General features: G+C 47.4%; 1 protein-coding gene across 1 annotated transcript in view; it reads left to right on the forward strand.

Annotated features, from left to right (window-relative positions):
- ZC3H3 (zinc finger CCCH-type containing 3) overlaps window positions 1-25,158 on the forward strand; it is a 180,404-nt gene that overhangs the window by 72,259 nt on the left and 82,987 nt on the right. The window contains exon 4 of the mRNA XM_059836294.1: window positions 3,652-3,802. Coding sequence (XP_059692277.1) covers window positions 3,652-3,802 — 151 coding nt within the window. The remainder of the gene's footprint in view (window positions 1-3,651; window positions 3,803-25,158) is intronic.

Consider the following 25,158-nt stretch of genomic DNA (forward strand, 5'->3'; position numbering starts at 1 on the left):
CTAATGAGATCGATTAGTCATTAGAACTGACCTCTGGATCTCTGCGAGGAGTGTGCATGTGTGCGCCGGGCTGATAACGGGGGACGCTGGGGTATTGTTTGTAATAAAAGCGTAAAGTGTTTGATTTGAGTGAAATGTGCCACGGGGAATACATCATGCGGAGAAAAAAAATTACAACCCTGGGAGCCTGTAATGAAGGGAATTAAACCAACATCCTATCTAAATAACATGATTATCTACACAAAACCCCTCAGCTAGCAAGTAATAATAGAAAACTGAGCTCTTCGGAGAGTCTCTTTCAGGAGGTGGTTAATGCTGGAGCCGCGCACGCAGGCACTTTCAGAAGAGCAGCTCCGGCATGAATACACCATCCAATTACCGCCGGGGAATAGAGTTTACCAGGTGCCAGCCCGTCTGTGCAAGGGGCGGGGGGGATGCCTGCAAGCCGCAACAATTTGGGACCTCTATTCCTTGTGCGAGCCTGAGGCGGCGGACGATGTCAGGCAGGAGTTTGATGAGGTTCTGCGTTGATTAGTGGGAGCTAGAGCTTGTGTAGGGGCAAAAAAAAAAGAAAAAAAAGGGAATAATGTATTCAACAAATTCCCAGCTTCATAATTTTGTAAGGTCGGAGCGGCAGAGGGAAAGGGTCAACTTGTGCTGTCGCTGGTGTGGGAGGATGCGGGTTTGTGGCTCTCATCCCTTCCCTGGTGCAAAAATGCTGCTTTGGGTACGTGGTTGATGCTATATCCGTGAGAGGCTGGATGCGTCCACGCCTCATGGGGGACAAAAGGGTCTCGTAGTCACCAGCCCTCACCGTAGCTGGGATTTCATTGTGTGTGTGCAGCGTTGGGCCGTGCAGGGGTTAGCATGTCTTTTGTTGTTCCCATTTTGCAATCCTAAATATAGTTCTGTGAAGCAAAAGGCGCCAACTTTGCCGGTGCTCGCAAGCGATTATAATTGTAATTAGCACTCAAACCTTGCAAAGGGCTTTAAAAATCTATGTGGTGGTGCAATCGCTGCCCTGAAGAATTTAGTCTGAATTTAGTCTGACACAAAATGTCCCAGGACAGGGAAACATGAATGAAAACGTGTTTACTTTCCATCTTCTTTCCTCTCTCGCCTCAGCTCTAAAGTGATGGGTGTCTGCAGTTCCTCTGGTCATTGAATCATCGAATGGTTTGGGCTGGAAGGAACCTTTGAAGATCCTCTAGTCCATCCGTCCTGCCGTGAGCAGGGACATCTCCCACTAGATCCGGTTGCTCAGAGCCGCATCCAGCCTGACCTTGAACACTTCCAATGATGGGGCATCCACAACTTCTCTGGGCATCCTGGACCAGTGCCTCACCACCCTCATCGTTAGGAATTTCTTCCTTACGTCCAACCTAAACCAACCCTTTTTCAGTTTAAAACTGTTGTCTCTTGTCCTGTCACTACAGGTCCTGGTAAAAAGTCTCTCTCCATCTTTCTTAGAAGCCCCCTTTATATATTGGAAGGCAGCAGAAAGGTGTCCCCGGAGCCGTCTCTTCTCCAGGCTGAACAACCCCAACTCTCTCAGCCTTCCTCCACAGCAGAGCTGTTCCAGCCCCCTCATCATCTTCATGTCCCTCCTCTGGCCCCGCTCCACCAGGTCCGTGTCTGCCTTGTGCTGGGGACCCCAGAGCTGGACGCAGTGCTCCGGGGGGTCTCAGCAGAGCGGAGTAGAGGGGCAGAATCCCCTCCCTCGACCTGCTGGCCACGCTGCTCTGGATGCAGCCCAGGAGACGGTTGGCTTTGTGGGCTGCGAGCGCACATTGCCAGCTTATGTCCCATTTTTTACCCACCAATACCCCCAAGTCCTTCTCCGCAGGGCTGCTCTCAATCCATCCATCCATCCATCCATCCATCCCTCAGCCTGTACTGGCACCGGGTTTGCCCCAACCCGGGTGCAGGACCTTGCACTTGGCCTTGTTGAACTTCATGAGGTTCACATGAGCCCAGAGAACATCTGGTTTTATTTGGATTTCTTTTATTTTAATTTTTATTCCAAATCACTGGAAGCTCTTTAAGTTACTGGCATTCGCTTCTTGGCTTTTCAATTCGTTCAACATTTACCGGTTGACTTAACGCACCCTCACTTGGCGTGTACTTTGTAGCACTGCTGGTTTTATAGATGCTCGCTGGTTAACAGCAGCGTGCCGGTCTTGAAAGCATCATCAAAAGTCTGCTGCTTACTGCGACGCCGCAGAAAATAATTTGCGTGCAGGTATTATTTTGATGCATTAATTAAGCAGGGGTCCCGCATAGGAGTCGGAGGGATATAAAAGAGTCTCTCTTAAAATAACATGTTGGTGTGAGGGTCTGGCTTCATGCATGGTGCAAACAGGGGTTGGAGGTCCCATACGCTGTGGTGTGGGCAAGTGCAATGCCAAGTTAGAGGTGGCTGGGCTGTTTATACCAAACGCCTTCCAAAGTTTATTGCAGCCATATAAAAGAGATTATTTGCGTGGTGTCGTGAGCGTGCTCGGTGCTTTATAGGCGACGTTGAAGGCTGTGAATTCCTTCATGCGCTCCTTGCTCGGCGATCGTTTATCTTACGGTGTAGTATCGCGGAGCGTTGCGGTCGTCATCTTTATTATGAGAAATCCTGGTGATTTTTCTGTCGTGGCAGAGCCTGCTTTTCTCTTCCTCCCCCCCACGGCAGAAGTTGTAACTCTCTGGCTGAGTTTGGGAGTGGAAATCGAGGCTGCGGGCTGCCTGATCCCTCCCGAACCCAACGCGAGATGCTGGCTTGCTTGGGAATGTGCGAGAAGGAAAATATTCTCCGTATTAAACTGTAAAGCCACGAATTGCTGTTACCAATGCTGCAGGGAGTTGGGGAAGCTGCTCCCTCCGCTATAGGGAACGAGATCGGCTCTAAAATGCATTTCCCTGATTTTCTTGTTTAGACACAGATCCAGCATCCTGGGATCACCAGTTTACCTGGGAAGCAACTTTATCCTCCCTTTTCTCGCAGAGACAAGCATGGGGACGGGTACAACATTTTCAGGGGAAATAATGATTTGGCTTTTCCCCTCTCAACCTTGCAGTAATTTTAATTAGAGTATCTCCAAGAAAAACAGCCGGCCCTTTAAATCAGTTATAAAACCAGAAGACTTAGTCTCAGCATGTAGTGTCAGCTTTAATTATCTGGGCAGTTATAGCTGTATGTTATAAAAGTCGGGCAATTAGATGCATTCCTTAAAGCCGCGAAAAAAATTGCTAGCTATCAAGTGGAGGAAAACCAGAGTCAAACATATAACTGTTAATTGCATGAAACATTCAGCAGAATAAACCGGCGTGTAGATCATCCTGCAAAATATCATGAAAACAGGAATGATTAAATGCGTAAATCTGTTTCCAGTGTAGATGTTGGGGATCAAGGTATTGTTGGTGAATGCGTGAGTCACCTGGTAGAGTTTTGCTGCCGGGCTGGTGAAGCCGAACACCCCAAAGCCCATCAGAGCCTTTCTGTTGTCATTAACCATGGCGGTCCCATGCCTGACGCACCCCAGAGGTCTTCTACCCCTCTTGCAGGTGCTAAAGAGTTGGGTGTAGGACCTACGTTGGTGAGGTCCCTTCTGTCCCATGCACAGCTGAATTTCAAGCCCTTTTTTCCCATTTGCTTTCTCGTAGGAGCCAACGTGCACTTTGTAAGGAGCCCCCCAGCCAATAAGGTGATCAAGACACGCTACAGGATAGTGAAGAAGAACGTGGTGTCTCCAGCCTTATCGACCTTCAGCAGCCCTGTTCCCAACTGGAAGACAAGGCGCCCCGTGACATCCAGGTAATTCTTCCATTCCTTGAACGCAGCTCGTTGGGACGCGGGAGCCGAGGGAGCTCCAACGTTGGCTCTGTGTTATTACCATTTCATGTTCGTCGCTTAATTTCTCTATTTGTTTAGCTGCTTCTACGCAGAGTTTATTGACTTAAAGTGTAAAATCGTATTAGTAATCATGTTAGCCCGAGTCGGCGGCCAACAACTTGCTGCAGTCTGTGGCTTCATATTTATTCCCTGTTTGAATTAATTGTTTCCATGAACCAGTTAAATAAGCTGTAAGGAAGATGAATAAATGCACACAGGTCTACATCAGACCTAAGCAAACTCACTGCTTGTTTTAGAGATGGACGTGGCCTGTTAATTAGGCATGGTCAAGCCTGTTAATGAGGCTAGACCTTCCCTCTGCTTTATAACATTATCGTGCACGTTGGTGCTACAGAGGAGCTTACTGAAAGAGTGTTGGAGGCAGATGCCCCAAACCTACATCAGGAGGTAGGAGCAGGCACAAACTTGCTTCTTCCCGGGTTATCTGGATGGGTGGAGCATCAGCCCAGCCCGGCAGCAAATAATTCAGCGTGCCAGCACCCGCCTGAAGAAGGGTGTCACCAAAGGATGGTGCTGTACCCTTGAGTCCAAGTCTTTCTAAATCAGCTGTGCTGACATCCGTATTTCAGCTACGAGCGAGCTGCAGCCACGTCAGCTGGTGGAGATGTTACCAGGGAACATCTCAGAGGCCAAGACAAAGTCTGGAAGTTGTGTATAAACCAAAAGGTTGTTACGGTAATTGATGGTCTAAAAAAAGGCGCTGTTAGAACTTATGGTTTTGGTTATAACACAGATTCTGGCTATTCTTAGGTTGAGAATGACTTCTCCACCCCCTGAAATGCTGGTTTGCCTCTGTCACAGGCAATATTTTGGACAAAGAGAGCCTGCTCTGCTCAGCTATGGGCTTGTTTGTTTTATTAGTCATTCCAGTATAGGAAACCCAAAGAGCTGGGGGATGCTGCGGGCTGTCCCCCACCGTCGGCTCCTCCGGTGGAGCAGCAACACGGTCGGCATCAACGCCCTGCTCCAGGTGGCTTCTTCCAAAAGTTATTTCTCCCAGCAATGCCCCAAGGGTTGACAGTTTTTACAGTGGGTGCTGCGGAGAGAGAAAGATTGTGGTGATTGTTTTTAAAGCCTAGCTTTGCCTGATTTGTTCCTGTACTAAGTGAATTTGGTTTTGAGTTTCACAAATATTGGTATCTGAAGGGAGGGTTGGTTTTGGAGGACTTTAGGGTGATGAGGCAAAGTACCAGGTAAACAAAGAGATTTAGAAAAAAGGTGTTTATTTTCAAACTCTTTTTTAAAATATAAAATCAGGTCTATTCTTTTGTCTTGTTTTTTGAAGCTCTTAGTTGAGAAACTCCTCATCTCGTGTACTATACCGGCCTCAGTTTCACAGCGCTTCTTCTCGTATAGAAACCTGGGGGTCCTTTTGGACTAACAGCTGATTCCCCCAATTTTCTGCGGTCAATCTTACCTGCATCGCCTCCTCTTTTTTCTTCACCACCTACTTTTGCCTTTGATATCTTCCCACCTGCACATCACGGCCTTTTATCCAGTCCTGAGATCCACACGTCTCCTTTTACCGCTCCCCAAAAGCGGCTGGTTTGCCTCCTCCGGTGTGATCACTGCTCTGCTTGTAGGTGCCAACTCCATTTGCACATCCTTGGGGCCAACTTCTTCCATTTATTTCCCTTGCCACAAACCACATATTCTTTTTCTTGCTCCCTTATCCTACATTTTCGCTGAATCAAGGCAGCATGTGTGTGCATCTTACCTGCCAGTGAGAGTTCTTGCTTGCTCACCGCTCTCAGGCTACGATAGAAAGCCAGACTGTCAAATAAGTAATTGTGTTTCTTCTTTGGCCCCCAAAGCAGCTTTTTAAAAATATTATTATTAATTTTTCAAAGTGTGGCTTTTGCATTGTGAATGTACAAGTATGTTACGGTCAAATCTTAAATTGTATTGCTTCTTAGAGGTTCATAATTTGCTGCTGGTATTTATGGTGCCTGGTATTTTGCATGCAAATGTAGATTTGTTTCTTGTGGCTTTTAATCTCCTATTTCCTCCTGAGCGCCGGTGTAATGCTGTCTCTGGTTCTGGTCACTCCTGTAGCTACAGTCGCTGACGTGCAACTCAAATTGCCCCTAATGAGCGCGTTGACATCTGCATCGACACGCGTCTTGCCCTTTCCCATCCCTGGCTCAGTTTGCTGCTTTTTTTGTCCTGAACCAGCCATTTTAAGCAAATTTTACCCCTTTATATAGGTGGAAACAGCTGCTGCTTTCTGTTCCTGGTACAGGCAGTCCCATTCAAATGACCCTTCTCCCTCCGTCACTGCCCTCGCTGCAAATCATGCCCGTTTATGGGAGAAAAGATTGAATTTTGTTTCTAGTTTTCTTTTTTAAATGTTCTGCGAGGAATCTGGGCAAAGCTGCTGCTTTAGTGTCTCTCCACCGTTAATGCGCCTCAACTGGGACCTTGAAGGAGAAAATGTAAGCCAGGCAAGGCTCGCCCTGCTCTGTAATCGTCCTAATTTTATTCCTGGGAGGGGAATTTGTGTCCTGTACCTGCTGTCTGTTGGTGGTCTTCAACGGTCTCTTCCAGCCCAAACCCTTCTATGAGTGTATGGACTTCAGCCTTAGTTAATAGAAAACAACTCATGCTCCGACTGTTCAGCTCAGGTTCTTCGCCCCGCGGTTTGTTACTCCAAGTCTGGATGGTTGATGGATGGAGGACCCACGGTGAGAACCGAGGAGGGCAGGAACTGCAGGCAGGGGATTCAGGCAGGGTTAGAGCAGGAGTCTCCGGCTGCTGGGTGGTGGGTCTCGCTCAACCGAGCAGTGATTTTGTGGAGGAGTGACCCGTTCGTACCGCTGCGATTGGCTGAGAGCTCCTACTTGTAGAATAATTTTATCCGTATTAATCTTTGACTTCATTAAATGATGTAGTTTAGATCTTACGGCTGTTTCAGACAAATCTTGATAAAATGCCATCAGCAAATTAAAACAATTATATTTTAAAGAAGCAATAAATCTCTTACTCAGTCTCCCTATTACCTTCCTTGTGGGTGATCAATCGTCTGGACTGTCTGGAGGAAGCACATGGCAAATGCTTCTATAGTTTTTACATATTTTTTTTGCTCCATCATTCATACCATCCTCTTGGACCTGTAACAAGGAACGAGCCGGGAGCTGCTTTCTCGCTCCTTTGCTGTGCTTTTGCCAAAACAACGGGCAGCTTTGGTGGCGGTGGGACACGCCGTGCATGCCTGCAGCACCGGTTCAGTCGCCTCCTCATTTTCATCTTGCGGTGTACATCATACTGATTAGTCAGCTATTTATTTTTAATATTCTTTTCACTTTAAGCCAGAAGTGTGATGTTAAAAGGCTGGTGGTCTCTAGCTGACGCTAAGGGGAAGTTCCTACTATGAAATCCAGGTTTTGGGGGGTCCAAAAGTGATGTACAAGGGTTTTGCACGGCCACTGATCTTTTCAGATTTAATACGCTGCCTTAATAAACTTTAGGCAGGAGTTGTGTTCTTGTCCGTCTTGCGAACTTGCTGTCATTACTGATGTTTATGACATTCCCCCCTCTCTTTTTGGGTATCTGTGCTGCAGTTTGCAGCAAGAAACCTTGCTGGGGCACCCGGGATGTTGCCCTTGTTGCCCACAAACTCCCCCAGATCAGCAGGCTAAGATGAAGAGGGACGTGTCTTTGGGAAATGAGTGACAGGAAGAATCGCTGCAGGTCTGGAGGTACCTGGTGCTAATCCCTCGGTGATGAGTTGCGTTTTCCCCTTATTGCTAGGTTGCATTAAACTTCGCCCTGCTGCTGACTTTTCTTAGAGGCGATAGATGGGAGTATATTTTAAATTAATTTTACTACACTTTTTGTAATATTTTTGTTTTAAATAGATTTATAAGCAACTTGGGGGCTATTTCTCCAAATTTATGAAGATAATTTTCACTCTCTTGATAAGGTTAAATTTACACCTGCTATTTCCATATTAATTCACATTGCTAAGTGGATCTAATTTTCTTCCGTTCTTCTATCTAGCGAGTGTGGCCTTTCCTAATGCAATTTCCCCCTCACTAAATCACTGTGATCGGGAGTCATGATCGAGTTAAATTAACTTAAATTAATTTACTTAATAAGAGCTCCAGATCATTGTGAATGAGGTTAAGATTTATTGATTCTCCTTTTCACTCCTCCCCCTTATCTCTCTCTGCTTTGCAGGAACGCAGCTCAGAAGGGCTGTGATTTGCTTGCCTTAAATTTCATTTGCTCCTATTGACATTGCGGTTGGTCATCGCTTAAGAAATCGCGGGGGGATGCCGCCGCCGGGAGAGGGCTGAGCGAGTTGCCGCGGAGGACTTGCGATGGATGAAGTGGCATGCTGGGCAACGGCGGCGATGCTGCTCCTGCTTCCAGCCTCTTTCCGTGGTTCATGTGGTGTCAGCAGACGCGGCCACCAGTAAACCAGGGTGTCCAGGTTTCATAGATCCTACCCAGAGGCAGCAGAAGCCTTCTGGGGTTGAGGGTGCTGTAGGATTGTGGAAACTGCTAGAAAGGTAGGTAGGGCGTCTGCTGTTGTGGCTGGGATCCTCCACCCAACGCACCTTGGCTGGAGGGAGCAGATGAGGATGACGGCAGGAGGATGCTCCCGGCCGTTGCAGATACCCCCCCATTGCAAAGCCACGTGCTCCACCGAAGGGACGGGCTTCTTGTAAGTGGAGCAGGGCAAAGCGGACAAATCCAAATGCCATTGAGCGTCCATCCTGAGGCAGCAGTGGGAAATGTCCGTGTCCCCGGACGGGGGACAATGTGCCCGTGATGGGCTCAGCCGGTAACCGTGCCAAGAGCAACAGAGAACATTGGCCGGGAGAAGGAGGGTGCACCAACGTCTGCAGGAGACCCCAGCTCACCCTCTCATGGAGAGACAGAGCCACTTTAAGACACATTTTTGGGAGCAGAAAGATCTATGCGTGTTGGCTGATGTGTTTATAGACCCCCAATGGGCGACTTAAACACTGACGCACTTTGAAGAGTTTTCTTCTAAAACACTGATGCATGTGTTTAAAAGAAAAGTAACCTGTCTGCAAATAATAGTCTGGCACTGATGGAGTTGCTCAGATATTTCCTTCAGAAAACTTAGCAGCGCCTCTGGAGGGACAGTCCTACCCCTCCAGCGCTATAAATAAGTAAAGAACAAGATAATATAACATTTGTCAGAGAAATGCCTGCTCAGTAGAAAAGACTTGTCAGTAGAGGATACGCTTGTGTGGTTTAGTTTTGTTTTCTTCTTTTCTTTCTGTTCCTTGGCCTGGAGCACGTTGAATGGACTAAGATGGAAACGAGAGCCTTCTGGGCTTGACTTGGGTCCTCGCCACCCATTCCCCTGCAAAGCCTTTAGGGTTTTGCGCTGAAAGGTAAAGTGGGTGATGCAGGCGGCGAAATGGGCTGGTGCTCAACCACAGTGGTGGGTGCAAGTGCCACTTCCCCAGGGCAAAGGGACATATGGTTGAGCACCCAAGGGGAGGAGAAACCACCCTCTCTGCCACTCACCGTCTTTTCAGGAGGTCGAGATGCTGTGTGCTGGGTGGCTTGGACACACCGACTTCCCTGTCTCATCCTTTCCTTTCCTTCACGATGGGTGAGTTTTTGGTTTCTGATTTCTTTTTGCTCTCTTACCAAGGGTTTTCAGATATCCGTTGCCAGCTAGGCAACCCAACTCATCACCCAGTTCATAGAATCATAGAATGGTTTGGGTTGGAAGGGACCTTTGAAGAGCATCTAGTCCAAGTCCCCTGCCATGGGCAGGGACATCTTTCACCAGATCAGGTTGCTCAGAGCCCCGTCCAACCAGACCTCGAATGTTTCCAATGATGGGGCCATCCGATGCTGCCTCTCCAGCTTCTGCTGACCAACAAAGGTATCTGCTGAGGGTGTGTGGAGGCCAGCATTCTCCAGCGCTGTCCCCACGCTTGGTCTTCTCTCTTGTGCAGCAGCATTACTGGCTTTTCCCCCAAGTCCCATGCTGGGGTGCTGAGCTCATTTCACGCAGCCCCTGCCGTCCCATCCCGGAGAAGCCTTTCAAATTTTCCTTGCTATGTGATCCCATTTTGCTGACATGTCTTGAGTGCTGTTACATGTTGCCTCGCAGAAGTGAAATAGTAGTGTCGCCTCCTTGAGACAATGGTATCGCGTGGTCAGGAAGGGTGCTCGGCTTCCCCCTATGCCACTGGAGTATTTTCCATGTCTGACCGGGGCGAGTAGAGCTGCAGGTGCCAGTCTTGATGTGCTGTCAGCATCTAAGTTAAGTCTTTCTGCCTAAACCCTTGGGGAAGGGAGACACGGTTGAACTAAAGTCTTGGGTTGCAAGACAAAGGCACGCATACCCCGATGGGTGTGTGCCAGCACGGCTTTCCCAGATCAACTGCTATATCTAATTCCTGCAGAATGCAGAACTGTATGGTTGGCTTGCCGTGAATACTAGTTGCATGGCGTGAACATGAAAACTCATATAATATATCCTCTGTTTTTTGCGGGGGGAGAGCATATCCTTGTGACTTTCCGGGGAAGCTGTCTCCTCCTCTCTGCGTACCTCCCGTTGTGCTGCAGGTCAGGGTGATGCAGAGCGGCTGAGCCCCCGTGGCACAGTACCTAAACCCCAAGTGTTTCAGTCTGCACCGCGTCATTTACCATAATCCAAGCTGATGGGCAGTAACGTGCTAAGCCACAGTAATTCAATTGTTTCTGAGCTTTCTGGTTGCACTCTAAGGCTCCCCAGGAAGTCCATCCATTCTGGAAATGGCATGGGTTCACCCAACTTCTGTGACAACTCTGGAAACCGTTGAGAAGTGTTTGAGATACATTGGTGCATGTTGCTTGACCTACAACTCAACGTTGAGTAGCTTTGCCCACGCTGGCAATTACAGAGCCAGAGTGGCCCCTGCGGGGAGTTTATTCGCGTCAAGTTGGGCATGGTTTAGCCCTCATCTCACCTGTCAGTGTTAGGGGAAATCCCTTCTCCGCTTGGCTTGCTTTGCTGGTATGGAGTTACGGTCACCAGCACGGCTTGGGGGTTGCTGGGGAATTATTTCCAGCACTGGGGGAAGATGCTGCTGTATAAGGTGAAACCCCACGGGGCATATTTCTGGAGGCTCAAATAATGGAGAACGTCCTTCTTCTGCTTAAAAAACCCAACTTTAGGGAGGAAAGGAAGATGCCCTTTTAAAAATAGCTATTGGTTAAGAACTGGAGAGAGCAGCAGAAAGGGAAGCCCCGGTTGTGCCTGCTGTGCTTTGGGGGCTGTAAGGAGGATGATCCCCTGAATTACCTGTATGCTGATTGCTTCTTCTGAAAAGGAACGTGGGGACAGCAGCAAATGTCCCAAAAGCCTAATTCCCCTCATAAGACCCAGCGATCGTTAGAAGGACAATGCCGAAGCATCCCATGCGAGAACCACCACCTCAAGGTGTTTCATTTGCGGGATTTTAAGATACGAAGCTTTGAGAGCAAACTCTACCTAGAACTATGTTAAATGTGTACATTTGTAAGAGTCATCTCCCCGACTGTCATCCTGCAGTTTCCTGTTTGAGGGATTCACGCCTCGTCTCCAGAAGCATCTGGAGTTGGTGGTTGTAGAAACCGGATTAGTCCATGAACCATTAGTTTGATCCGGAGAGGACTTTTTTTATTTATTCCTGATATAGCTGTGAAAATACAAAATCCAGCAGTGATGCTATGGGATGGAGACCAAAAGGTGCATCGGTTTAGTGACGGGTGGTGGAAGCAGATAGAGATGGGTTGGCAATCTCAAAAATCTCAAGAAGAAGAAGAAGCCAGAGGCAGATAAATGACGCCTGATTATTTCTGCGTGTTGCTAAACAGACACTGCTCTCATGTATTTACTCAACGCACCTCCAGGCGAAGTCATCAAGCAGTTTTGAAGAGTGAAGACGCTGCTCTCCATGCGTCTTCGCGATGATGTAGGGTCTGGAGGTGTTTGTGCAGCTCTCCAAGAGGAAGGCGCATTAAATCACGACGCGTTCCTGATCTGGGGGGGGGTCAGTGATTGGGGGTGAGAGCTGAGAGTGGGGTGCGGGGCTGTAATGCACGATGGGTAGAACGAATCCGTATTTCTCCGGTGCTGGGGCATCATCTCGAAAGTTGCAGAGAAGACGCAGAAAACTGTTAACGTAGGCTTCTACCGATGATAATTGCTGAGTGCTCTGACAGGGGGAAGCTTTAATCGAAGTTATCGTATATTGTGAGCAGACAGGGATGGTTTTTTTTAAAGATCTCAGCAAAGACATGTCTTCTCTTCTTGGTCTGTTTATTTTTTTCACCGGTCGGTACCTTCGCTTTAGCGGGGTCAAGGGGTCCAAGAGGTCGGATCCCAACCTCCCGCAGACCAGTCTGGAGCACAAACTGGACTGGTGCTGTGGTTGAGATGCTGCTCTTCAAGCTGGGGGGAGCCTGCAAGGACCAGGCTGCCACCTCCAATTTTTGGGGGGATTTCAAGCACAGTTTTATAAGTTATTTATCTCGTTTGGATGATGCTCCGGTGGGATTTTGCCTCCTCTGCTGCCGGTGCCGCTTGCTCCTGGATCTCCTCGCACGTCGGCGAAGGATCCTGAGCATCGTAACCCTACGGGAGGATGTTGGGGCACCAGGAGTTAATTTTACTTTATCAAGATGATAAAATACCCCTCCGCCTCCCCGGCTTTTGATGCGTTAATCTGAAAAAGGAGTCGAAATGTGACTAATGTCCTTAAAGTTCCTGTCAATTTTTTTCTTCCCAAATTCATTTGACATGAAAGTGAGAAGTAAACAGAAAGCCTGTGTTTAAGCAGATAACTTGGAAAGCCTTTTCCATCACATTTAAAAACGACCGTGTCATGGATTCTGCGAATTGGCGGGTTCTATTTTGTTTTATTTTATTTTGTCTGTGTGGTAAATTTTCTTTTAATAATCTCGACGTGGTTTTACGAGGTTTAGGGCTAAGATTTTTTTTGAAGGGATGTTAAACCATTCTCCAAAATGACATCTCATTAAAGTGAAATTCATCTGCTGGGATTGGAGACGTTACAGGCAGGAGGAAACTGTGGCTCCCATTTGAAAATATATTATTTTTTTTTTTTGCTATAGGAAGTACTTTTAATCTTTTTAATGAGGACGGTATGAGATACACAACCCCGTATTGTTTCTGAGAAGCCCTGACATCTGGCCCAACATAATCCAGTTTCTGTTAGGGGCTAGTTTAGAGGCTTTAAAAAACAATGTCGCCTCTTTCGGGCAAAGCTCGGGATTAATCTTTCATATGCTCCGCGCTCCCCCCTTGCAGAAAGACAGGCACTTTGTAACACTCAGTCTTCCCTTTTTCCTTTTTTCTTCTTTTTTCTCCTTTTTTTCCTTTTTTTCTTTTTTCTGTTTCTTCTTTCTCCTCTTTTCCCCTCTTTTCCCCCTTTTCACCCCTTCCCCCTCTTTTCCTTCCTTTATCTTTTCCCTCTTTTTTCTTTTATCTTTTTTATCTTTCCTTTTCCTTTTTTCCCTTTTTCTTTCTCCTTTTTCTTTTTTCCTTTTTATTTTTTCCTTTTTCTTTTTTCCTTTCTTCCCTTTTTTGTTTTTCGTTTTTCCTTTTTTCTCTTTTCTCCTTTTTTCTTCCCCCCGTTTTTCCCTTTTTTCTCTTTTTTCCCTTCTCCATTTCCCCCCTTTTTTCCTTTCTTCCTTTTTTTTCCTTTCTTCCTTTTTTTTCCTTTCTTCCTTTTTTCCTTTCTTCCTTTTTTCCTTTCTTCCTTTTTTCCTTTCTTCCTTTTTTCCTTTTTCCCTTTTTTCCCTTTTTTCCCTTTTTTCCTTTCCCCCCTCTTCCCTCTCTTCCACCTCTTCCCCCTCTTTTCCTTCCTGTATCTTTCCCTCTTTTTTCTTTTTATCTTTTTTCTTTTTCCTCTTTCCTTTTTCTTTTTTCCCTTTTTCTTTTTCCTTTTTATTTTTTCCTATTTCTTTTTTCCTTTCTTCCCTTTTTTCCTTTATTCCTTTTTCCTTTTTTCTCCTTTTTTCTTTTTTCTCCTTTTTTCCTTTTTTCCCTTTTTTCTTTTTTCCTTCTCCATTTTTCCCCTTTTCCCCTTTTCCCCTTTTCCCCTTTTCCCCTTTTTCCCTTTTTCCCTTTTTTCCTTTCCCCCCCTCTTCCCTCTCTTCCACCTCTTCCCCCTCTTTTCCTTCCTGTATCTTTCCCTCTTTTTTCTTTTTATCTTTTTTCTTTTTCCTCCTTCCTTTTTCTTTTTTCCCTTTTTCTTTTTCCTTTTTATTTTTTCCTATTTCTTTTTTCCTTTCTTCCCTTTTTTCCTTTTTTCCTTTTTCCTTTTTTCTCCTTTTTTCTTTTTTCTCCTTTTTTTCCTTTTTTCCCTTTTTTCTTTTTTCCTTCTCGATTTTTCCCCTTTTTCCCTTTTTCCTTTTTTTCCATTTTCCCCTTTCCCCCTCTTCCCCCTTTCCCCCTCTTCCCCCTTTCCCCCTCTTCCCCCTTTCCCCTTCTTCCCCCTTCCCCCTCTTCCCCCTTGCCCCTTTTTCCCCCTTTCCCCCTTTTCCCCCTTTTCCCCCTTTCTCCTTTTCCCCCTTTTCCCCCTTTTCTCCCGTTTTTCCCCTTTTCCCCTTTTTTCCCCTTTTCCCCTTTTTTCCCTTTTTTCCCTTTTTTCATTTTTTCCCTTTTTTCCTCTTTTTCACCCTTTTTTCCCTTTTTCCCCTTCCCCCCCCTTTTTTTTCTTTTTTCCCTTTTTTTCCCCCTTTTTTCCGTTTTTCCTTTTTTTTCCCTATGACTTTTCCCCAAAACGGAGCTGACAGCGGGCTGCTATCAAGCTTCCCAGCCGACTTGCTGAGCACCAGCTTCGAGACGGGCAGCTCTGCACCAGCACCAGCCCACTCCCTGCCCGGGCTGTCCCCCCCATCCTCCCAGTCCCCCCAGTCCTGTCCTGTGCCGGGGCCGCCTCGCTCCATGAGGTTGTATTTTGTGCTGCTTTTGCATGAATTGGTGGCTGCCGGCGGCGGGGGGAGCGCTCCGGTTTCCTCCTCGAAGGGTTGGCCGCAGTAATGGAGCTCTACTTCGGAGGAACTAATGAAAACAAAATAAAAACGGGACTCAGAGGTTAACTACCAGCTTTAAATGCATATGAAAATACTTAAGAATAATGGGATTTTCTTTTTTTAATTTTGGTTAATGGAGTAGTTGAGTTTTGAATGGATTCTATTAAAAATAAAACTGTCACATCCGAACCTGGGGAGGCAATGATGGGTTATTTACTCGGCAGGGTGTTGTGTTGATCTTGGATCAGCCCTTCCCTGGAGCCTGGAGCATCCTTCCTTGGGGAGCCTGCCGTTCCCTAAACCCGCATCTTTTCTTTCTGGGAGATCTTGCAGCTTCATCACGTGCTGGATCTGTGTTGGTTGTGAGCAGAAAAAGGAGATGCTTGGCTAGTTTGGCTGAAAAAATGGAGAAGTTCTGCTTTTTTTTCCTCCCTTTCTGAATTAGTGGGGTAGAGCTGATAGCCCTCACCTTACATTATTTGGGGGAAGTGCCTTGCGTTTTCTGCAGAGGTACAGAAAATAACTGTTTTTCCCAGGGGCTTAAGGCACCTCGGGATAATTGGGCTTCTTATATGGTTGCTGAAACGTGGCCTTAGATCTTTAGCCCAGCAAATGTCTTGCTCTCTGGATTTAGGGGAAGAAATGCAGAAAGCTGGATTTTGGCCGTAGGGAGATCATACGGACACGGAAACGGTGAGCATAGTTGAGAATAAAAGCGACATCTTCTCATTTCGCATCATCAGGGCATAGTTTTATCTTTGTAATACTTAAACCCAGCCAAACACAGATATCTCCTGTAAATTAAAGATATGCAAGAGGTGGTTTCCACCACCAGGTTCTTTTGCTGAGACCCATCTTCCTGGTGAACTTCCAGCCTGGTGTGAGATGTTGAACTTGCTGCGCCCTCTTGGCCTGAGATGCCTGCGTTGAATGGAAATGAGCTGGAAGCCAACCAGTCCGTAGCTTGGATAACGTGTAAATTGAGGGTCTTCCTTCTCTCTCATTTGTTTTATCCTTGAAAGCAAAGTTTGATGGTCCAAAACCACTGTAGAAGAGCACCGTACTGTCCCTCGTGGTAGGCATCAGCTGCATCCTCAGCAGGATTTTCGGCTGGGTCAGGACAATATTTCGAAGTTGGGTTTCCTGAGTGGAACATCTCCAATTGTTGGGCTTCAGATGGCTTCGCAGACCAGTCTTGAAGGCTCAAACTCAACCCCTTGTAGATGAAACCAGTCCTGAGGATGTTCTCCAGCTGCTGGTGGGCACTGGGTCATCAAGGCCAGGCAGGAGCAAAGCAAAGGACATGTTTTTGCTGAAATGAGTTTAATTTGTAATGTGAATGTTGAGTCCTCGGCACCAGGTTGCCTCTGCAGATCTGCTCTGAAGGGTCTGCACTACTTGCTGGAAGAGGTATGGCTGGCGTGGGTCAACGGCGTGGGCACCAGCCTGGGACAAGGAGGTTTTGGATCTGTGATGGAGTCTGCGAACGCCTGGTTGATGCAAGCTTAGACCAGCCTGGCACCTTTCCTCTATCTCCCCGTGAGAATGAATCCTTCGTGTTGTATCCTACCACAGGGTAGAGAGGAGAAGAGGAAGTTCCCCGGGCCAAGTGATTTCAGCTGTAAATGTTCCCCCGAATGCCAATTCCTAGAGAACCGAGTGGGCTTGCGAGCGAGGCGTCGTTCTGCACAGAGAGCTATATTACACCTGTGACGCTTCTTTGACCAAAGGGTCCTGTAGAAAAGGTTAAACCAAAACGATAACCGAGCTTAAAAAAAAAAAGAGACTGCATTTCAGTAAGGCTGCAAGAAGCACTTGTTTTGAGGGGTGCAAGGGAGTAACGGGGGGCTTGGGGCTTTTCACGCCAAGCCCACCATCTCCCAGTTGCATCGTGGTGCTGCACAAGCTTTACCAGCTCCCAGGGCTGGAAAAGCCAAGTGGAAAGATTCCGTAGGGACTAAAACCGGCACGTAGGGCATCGCCTACGTTGTATAACTGTGCAGACGTGCTGGCAAGTGGTTGCGTGGCTTCTCAACGAGCTACCGCTCATCAGCAACGTCTTGCTGACTGGCTGCTCCCACCCCGTGGCATATTAAGCTAATATGTTTTACTTAGTGTTTATAATAGGCAGAGAGCACACGCACAGTCGGTTAGGAGAGGATTTGCTGATGAGTGGTAATTCATTAGCTGGGATTTTTTTTCCCCTCTTTTGTGACCGCCTCTCCTTGCTTTCAGAGTACAGCAGCTATTAAAGAAAAGCAGAACATCCTTAGCGAGGAGGTTTATACAGATTAAAAGTTGGGAGTTTTCAGCGCTGAATCAGCAGTTTTGAGTCAGGGCTGGATCATCTGGTGCAGGAACTCAGGTGGGAGACGGGAAAGTTTGTGCCGAGGCAACCGGAGAGGTCATCCCCAGCGTTGGAGAGCCCATCTTCAGGTGCTGGGACACCAGATTTGAGATGGTCCTCCCCATGCCATGGCTTTGGGAGGGTTTGCTGCCCCTCTGCGTGGTTGGGTCCACATGTCAGCTCCTGGAGCCTCAACCCGGCAGCTCTTGCAACAACGTGTTGGGATGACAGTGGTCTTTGCATGGCGAAGGCAGCAATCGCTCCCTTCCTCTGGGTTATATCCAAAATACCCTAAACGTGATGGTACGTACATGAGCTGGTAGGTCAAGGCTTGCCCGTGCTCTTCATTTACTTGGAGTCCACGTTTGAGGATCTTGAAACGTGGTGCGGAGGTGGAAAAAGCACTTTGAACTCAAATCATTTACTCCGACGAAAGCACAGGGAAAGCTTTAGTGGAAAAATGGTAATTATGGATGTTACGATGTTATTTATGGATCAGTGCACAGGTTCTAGGATGGACCCCGGGCAACCAGGGCAGATGCCATGTGGAAGGAAGCGGAGGGTTGATACCCTCCTCGTCCAGTCCTGGAGACACGTCTGCTTGAGGTCACGCAGGGACTGAGCCTGGTGACACTGGGAAACGAAGCAGGTCCCCAAAGTCCTTGAACCCCTCTCGATGCTGCTCACTCTGTCCCGGGGCAGTTATTTCTTCCTGCCTGGATGCTCCAGGATAAAATATCTCATGGAACCGCGAGGTTTCAGGTACTGCTGTTCCTTTTGTCCATCCAAATGCCCCAGATGCCAGCTGTAGCTTTAAAAAAAAATAATTTATTTTCTATGATAGTATTCACCCTTTCTAACTCAGGTTTCAGCAAAAATATCTATTTTATAAGATAGAATTCAGCCCTTCTAACCCAGGCTTTGGCAGCAACTGAGTAGCCTGGCCAGATGAAATCTGCTTGGGGATATGGTTTTCCAAATTGCACACATGGCATATTTAAAACTCATTTTGAAGCGGTTTTTAACCTTCGGAAGTGGTTTTTCTAAGGCTAATAATCCCTCCTAACAGCATCCCATTTTGAGACTATTTTTTCTGGCGCTGGGTATTTACACAGTCACCGATTTTTCACCTGACAGTGACAGCTGTGGGAATGAGTGATGTATTTAATTTCTAAATTTCTACCCTACTAAGAGATTAGTAACGGCAGAGCTTCTTTTTTTCCACCCCTTTCCCCAAATGGTTTTTGCTGCGAAGGGTCGTAACTTCTCCAGCCTTTTAGCAGATCGAGATGAGTTTTCCTGTGCCGATACCAGTGTGAAAGTTGGTATTTAAAAAAAAAAACACAAAAAAAAGGAGGAAGGGGGGAGTGCAGCATGGCTGAATGGCAGCTCCGCGCCACCGAAATGACCCGGATCGCTTCTTATCAGCTCCCGGTGATGGTAAAATTGTGATACCTTTGTTTAAACCTCGCCGCGAGCTGCTGCGCTGAGCCGAGTCCAACTGCTGCCAGCATCTGGGCTGCCTGCGCCGGGCTGCACCCGGGCAGGTCTCGGGGCTCGAGAAAGAGCGAACCGGTTTGCGGGGGCAGAGAGGTCGCTTGGCAAGTGCTCGAGCATCGTTTTCAACTGATTAATTCTTTCCAGGCTAAGTAAACATGTAGTCTTCTTTCAGGCTGAAGGATGGATCCATCTGTTTCTTCCTGGCGTGAGAAAAAAAATAAAATACTCTAAAAAGGCTGGAAGAAACTCCTGGATTAGCGAACGCAGAGGGATGCGCGAGTCATGGGTGCTGCTCCCAGCTCTGAGCAAACCCTTTGCTGACAGCAATCGGGCTGCAGAAAGCAAAGACCGAGCGGGTCTCTCGCTCTGCCGCTTCATTAATCAGCCGTCTGTTAAAAGCTCAGCTATTTCCATGTCCTTACAGTCAACAGCTAAGAGGTAAAATGGTTTAATAGGATAGGAAAGTCAAGTTTGGAGGATGGTATGGGGCCGGCTGGCGAGTGGGACTGACCCTTCATAAATAAGAGCTCCGAGAGCTTTGCTGGGCGACAGCAGCCCTTCTCCGGGGGCTGGAAAGTGCTTCGTGCAATGGAGGGAAGGAACGGAGGAGGGAGATGCTGCGGTGCCCGCGGCGGTGGGCTTGTGGATCTCTCCCGGCGTAGGTCAGGCGTGTTTTGCCCTTGGGCTGAGATAATGAATATTTCCAGTTGAGTTTAAGTATATGTTATACTCGAGATGGAGATAAATACCTAAATAATGTTATGTTCATACCTTACTGTACACCCAAAACCTACGTAAGCAGCTTTCCCTGGGCATTTGTTTCCTTCTGCTGCCTTTGAAATAATCAGAATTAGCTCGTTTAGGACTGAGTAATACCACTCCTGCCAGGTTTCATCTCTCCCCACTGTGGTTTCCTCTTTCTACACCCAAATTCTGTGTCTGACGGAGGTGTCTCCAGGATGAAGCCATGGTGTTTCCTCCAACCCCCCTTTTTTTTTTTGTTAGGGGTTGTGTGGTTTTTGTATTGGATGATCTTTACTGAGCAAAAGTAATGCGAGGACTTGTAAGAGGTGCTTGGATGTCTCTAACCGCTGCGAGGAACTTCTAAATTAATTTCTTTGACCTGCCTAGCTGCTGTAACGTCAAGTTGGGGAAATAATTTGTGGATTTATCTTCTGCCTGTGTTACCGTCTTGCTTCTAGGTGAAGCCAGAAGCGCTGCTCGTGGCTTTGCAAAGCCTCTTGCCCGCTGCTGGGCAGGAGCATCATCTCCTTGGCTCTTCCCTGGGCCGGATCCTGGCACCCCTGTGTGCGGCAGAGCTGGGTTTCAGCTCGAGGCCGGATTCGCACCCGCCCTTGGCACGGCTGCCCCTTCGGCGGGGCTGGCGGTGAAGCCGACCATCTGCGCCCGGCCGCTTCCCCGCTCCCCGTCCGTCCGTCCGTCCATCCCCGGGCGCCGACCGGGCACCGCAGCATCTGCGGCTCGCGCTGCCCGCTGGGCTCGCCTGGAAGGAGGATTTGCGGAAGGGTATGGGGAGGTCTGAGAGGTCACAGCTGTTAAAGCTGGGAAAGTGGGAAAAAAAGGGCAGAGGGGTTCCCAAACTTGGCACGAGTGCCACAGCCACCTGTCTGCGAGCATCAACGGTTTTCCAAGCCGAAATATGTTTTGATTGCAAATAATTTCCTTTAATCCTCCCCTAAACAAATCTGGATTTAATAATTGCTTATTGAATTACTGGTAGCGAATTCAGATCGTTCCTGCCGTCCTCCGGCGTGGAAAGGAGCGTGTGAACGGAGGTGGTGAGGGACGAATCTCCAGGGAAACCCCAAAGCCATTCCGGTTCAGGATATTTTATACGGAAAAAGAGTTTTATGACTCGGTAAGGAGGAGCAGAGGGTGCAGAAGGCAGCATCTCTGCTTGCTTTAAATTCCTTTTTAAATGCAAGAATAAAAGGGGGCAAAGGGGAAATGTTATTTTTGGCATGGGAAGGAATTTTCTTGGTGGGAGTTGTGTTCACGAGTGAGACGGTGGGAATGTTTTCCTGTCCCCTCCTAACAAATTCACAGTCTCTTCTGCATCTAAAATAACTATGTTTCAACCTGAAACAGAGCTTGGCATCGCTGCAGCGGGGATCAGGGCGCAGATACGTGCCCTCGGTCGGGTGGAAGAGATGGGAAGATGCTGGGAAGCTCCAGCATGGATGTCCAAAGATACGAGTGGGGTTTTTTTCCCCCATCCATATAAAACTGTGCGTGGGACAGTCCGATGGCTTTGGTGAAGTGAGCTAAAAAGTTGCGTTTCTATTTTTGTAATTTATATTAGGTAAAAATCTCCTTCTGCTGTTTTTGTTAATATTAGCAAGGCTGAAATTTCCTTTGAAGCATGAAGAAGAAGGATGGGAATTCAGGCAAGCAGCTGAAGGTGTTTCAAAAAAGGAGCACAGCCTTGAGGGGTAAAGAAAAAACTGCCTGAAAAAATAAAATACGAAGAAAATGTGCATCCAGGTTTGCTTTTGAGTGCTCAACCACCCGCACCTTGGACCTTTCTACGGGAGGGAATATTTTTGCATCAGGGTTATTTCTTTTCTGCGTGTGAGCAGCGCACTTGCATTGCTCTGAACAGGGAGGGTTTTGGTGATGGAGGTGGCGGTGGGAAGCCAGGGCTTCTGCGATCGGTGGGATCCACCACTTAAATGTTCTTTAGGAGCTTAGAATCATCAAATCATAGAAGGGTTTGGGTTGGAAGGGACCTTTGAAGATCATCTAGTCCAACCCCCGTGCCATGGGCAGGGACACCTCCATCTAGATCAGGTTGCTCCAGGCCCTGGCCAACCTGAGCTTGGTTCTCCACAACATAAGATGATGGGTGGACGGTTTTCTCCTTGGTGGAAGTGTTGAAACGTAGCATTTGTACGTGGATCTGAGTGTCCTGTATCGAAGGTGCTATAGAAATGTGTTTTCTTTTTATTACATTTTTGGCCATGGTGCTGTTGGGAACTCCCAGGGCTTTAAGAATAAAAAGCCTGATGAATAAGAGGGGAGAAAGAAGACCTCTGGAGGTGTTCAAGGAACGTGTGAACGTGGCATTGTGGGACATGGTTTAGTGGGCATGGCGGTGTTGGGTTGAGGGTTGGACTTGATGATCTTACGGGTCTTTTCCAACCTTAGTGATTCAGTGATTCTGTGACCTCCTTGGACAACGCAGGAAGCCGTGTGGTGGGTTCTAACGAGGCACGCTGTCGCTGCTTGTAATCACGGAGGTTAATCCTTTATTATCGCTGGGTTTGTGTTTGGGCAGGGTGAGGGTTAGGCAGCGCTGCCTTTACCCCCGGACCTGCTCCCTGGTCCCAGGGCATCGCAGCGGGCGCCTGCCCGCAGGTCTCCATCACTCCCACCTCTGCGCAGGTCGCATGAACCAGCTTGCGAATGCAAGGGAGGGCAGGGTTTACGTTGGCCGTATCCAGAGCTGTGGCATCGCACTATCCGAAGTGCTCCAGAGGCTGGGGTCTGGCTGGGAGGGTTTCTTGGCAGAGCCTCTGTGTGAAATCGGGTAGGAAGCGCTTCGGCGAGCAGCTGAGAGCGCGCTGTCCGCCCGGGGAACAGGGCTCTGGGCTGCTGGGAGACTTTTTGCCTGCGTTTGTGAAACTCTCGGCTCCTATTTTGCTTTTTTTCTGTTGGCGATGCTGAAGCAAGGCTTCCTCCGGCAGGTTTTTTAAAATTTTATTTTATGAGAACAGTCGGTTATGACTCCCCAAGTGCCGTAAAAGTTAATGTGATAGTCGCTCTGCGCCTGTGCTCATTTTTATAATTTTTTATTTTATGAAACAGGACAGGGAGCTTAGTGACTTATTACTATTCATTTCGTTTCAATGCAGTAAATATTGATTCAGTTGGGGGTTTTCAATTTAAACCACTTGGCGATTATATAAAATATTACTAGCCTCTGAAATTATGCTTACCGATCCCTTCGGCTGCTCATTAACGAAGGAGTGCAATTTTTAGATCCCTTTGCTTTCATCATTCTAATAAATGGGCTAAGCTCCCTTTTCGCACGGAAGGTGCTGTAGACTCAGCTAGCAGGGGCTTGACAGCCTCGATGCAGCTCTTAATTTGGAGCCGGTTTCAAAGGATTTTGTATTTTATTTCTTTTATTTTGAGACATGTAGGTCTCTTCCTCTGATTCTTCAGCCGTGGCGGAGCTGGGGAACGACAGCCAGGCTAAATGGAGCTGGTTCATCCATGCACAGTTCAAAGCAATGTTTCGCAGGCTTCTCCCACCTTTGGGTCCTTGGCTATTGCCTGAACTCAAAGGACCTGTTTACACGTGTCACGAGGAATGCGAAAAGAGGTGTGGGAAGAGGGAGAGGGGAAATGAAGCCTGACCAGCATAATTAGCAATGGTAGAAGGGTCTCATTAGCTGATCAGTTGGGGCCTCTTACGGACAACGGGTAGTGTCATGGCAAAGCACCACTTGAAACCGGCTCAGTCAACCCGCACAGTGCTGCTTTGGCATTGTGTGGAGGTGTTGAAACATGTCCTGATAGAGACGGGGTTAAATAAGCCTTTGGAAAATTTCTTAGGTGCAGCCGTGGGCTTGGTTGAGAGCTGGTGGTGGTTGGGCTGTGGGCTGGAGATGTTGCTTATCCGTAGATGAGCTCGTTTGATTTTGCAGGGGCTTTCCCCTCCCGTTCTTAGACCTTTCCATCCCCACAGGCTCCCATTGAGCCCTTTGGAGTGCAGGCTCCTTGCTGTGCTTGTACTAGAAGAATATGAGACCATGATGTCCATATTGGAACAGGCTGCCCAGGGAAGTGGTTGAGTCACCATCCCTGGAGGTATTTGAAAGACGTGTGGATGAGGTGCTTAGGGACATGGTTTAGTGGTGGACTTGGCAGGGTTAGGTTAACGGTTGGACTCAATGATATTAAAGGTCTTTTCCAACCTAAACAATTCTATGATTCTATGATATGCCACTTGCCCTGAAAAATCAGGGCAAGCTTCTTCTCCAGCCTGCCTCTCCTGAGGCCATGGAGAGCAGGACAAGGGCAGATGCAGGTTGTCCTGATGGGATTTGAAAGAAACAAAAAAATTCAGACCTAGGGGAGCATCCCCGCATGCAACAGTTGAGCGTTGTCAAATTTTGGGGTTAAGCAGCTGGGTAGGAAAGATGAAAAGTGTTAATCGGTGGGGAAGAAACCAGCTGCTTGTTGCAAAGTGCCTTCAAGACGAGAAGAGGGGAAAGCTCAGGTCAGCCTCAAGTTCTCTGCTCCTTTTAAATGGAACAAGAATATGCGATGGCCAGGAGGAGACTCAGACATCATCTGGTTTAGCAAGAGCTGCATTAATTGGATCAATGCTAATATGTGATTTAAAATACATTGTCAACGGAGCAGAGTATTTGGCCAAGAACCTGGTGTGACGGGTGAGTTACAATGTTGTATCTCTTGGAGACAGATGTTCTTCAGGTTGTACTTTGCGTAGCACTTAAGCCTTGGTGGACTTCCCCGAAAATAAGTGATGGTGTCACCAAGAAGAACCTGGATGAGTCTTCAAATCGGAAAAGAAAGAGCTAAAACTCCACTCCTTTGCACGTGCCGTGTAGCCAACTTACATAATTAAACACTGTTTTAAATACCACTTTTAGGCCAGTTTTAAGGGTGGTAGTAAACTACCTTTACAATAATCAATAGATTTTTAGACTACTTGCATATTTCAAACTCGCCAGCCTGATCTCCCCAGGTGTTTAATAGCTAATCTTACCAATTTGTTGCAGCATGATTGAGACTGTTGCAGTGAAGGTGACCACAAATAGCTTTGCCAGAATGCCTTTGTGTGAGTGGATTTTTGTCTCCTAAATTCAAATAATTTATCCTTTTTTACTCAAACTCTTAGAGTAATATGCTCATCAGGTTGTTGGGTACCCATTGCTGAAGATGAATGCGTATTACTTGTAACACTAAGATTGAAAAGGAATTTCTGAAGTCCTGCTTGAAGTATTCGTTGTTGATATTTGAGGACTTAATTTATATGTAACGATAGGACGATCACGTGGTGTCGCAGCACTCGGCATGCTCTTGGAGTTTTGGAGCAAGGTGGACAGCTTCCACCAGAGACCGTCAGAAGTTGGGTACCAACTTCCCCAGATCCCCTTGAAGTCCCCTCTGTGAGCTTCAACCACTTTAAGATTTTTAATTGCTCTGTAAAATCATAGAATCATCGAATTCACAGAATGGTTTGGGTCAGAAGGGACCTTCAACGATCACCTAGTCCAACCCTCCTGCCATGGGCAGGGACATCTCCCACTAGATCAGGTTGCTCAGAGCCCCGTCCAACCTGACCTCAAACACTTCCAATGATGGGGCATCCACAACTTCCCTGGGCAACCTG

The sequence above is a fragment of the Gavia stellata genome, chromosome 3 (genome assembly GCF_030936135.1).
Source record: "Gavia stellata isolate bGavSte3 chromosome 3, bGavSte3.hap2, whole genome shotgun sequence".
Classification (NCBI taxonomy): domain Eukaryota; kingdom Metazoa; phylum Chordata; class Aves; order Gaviiformes; family Gaviidae; genus Gavia; species Gavia stellata.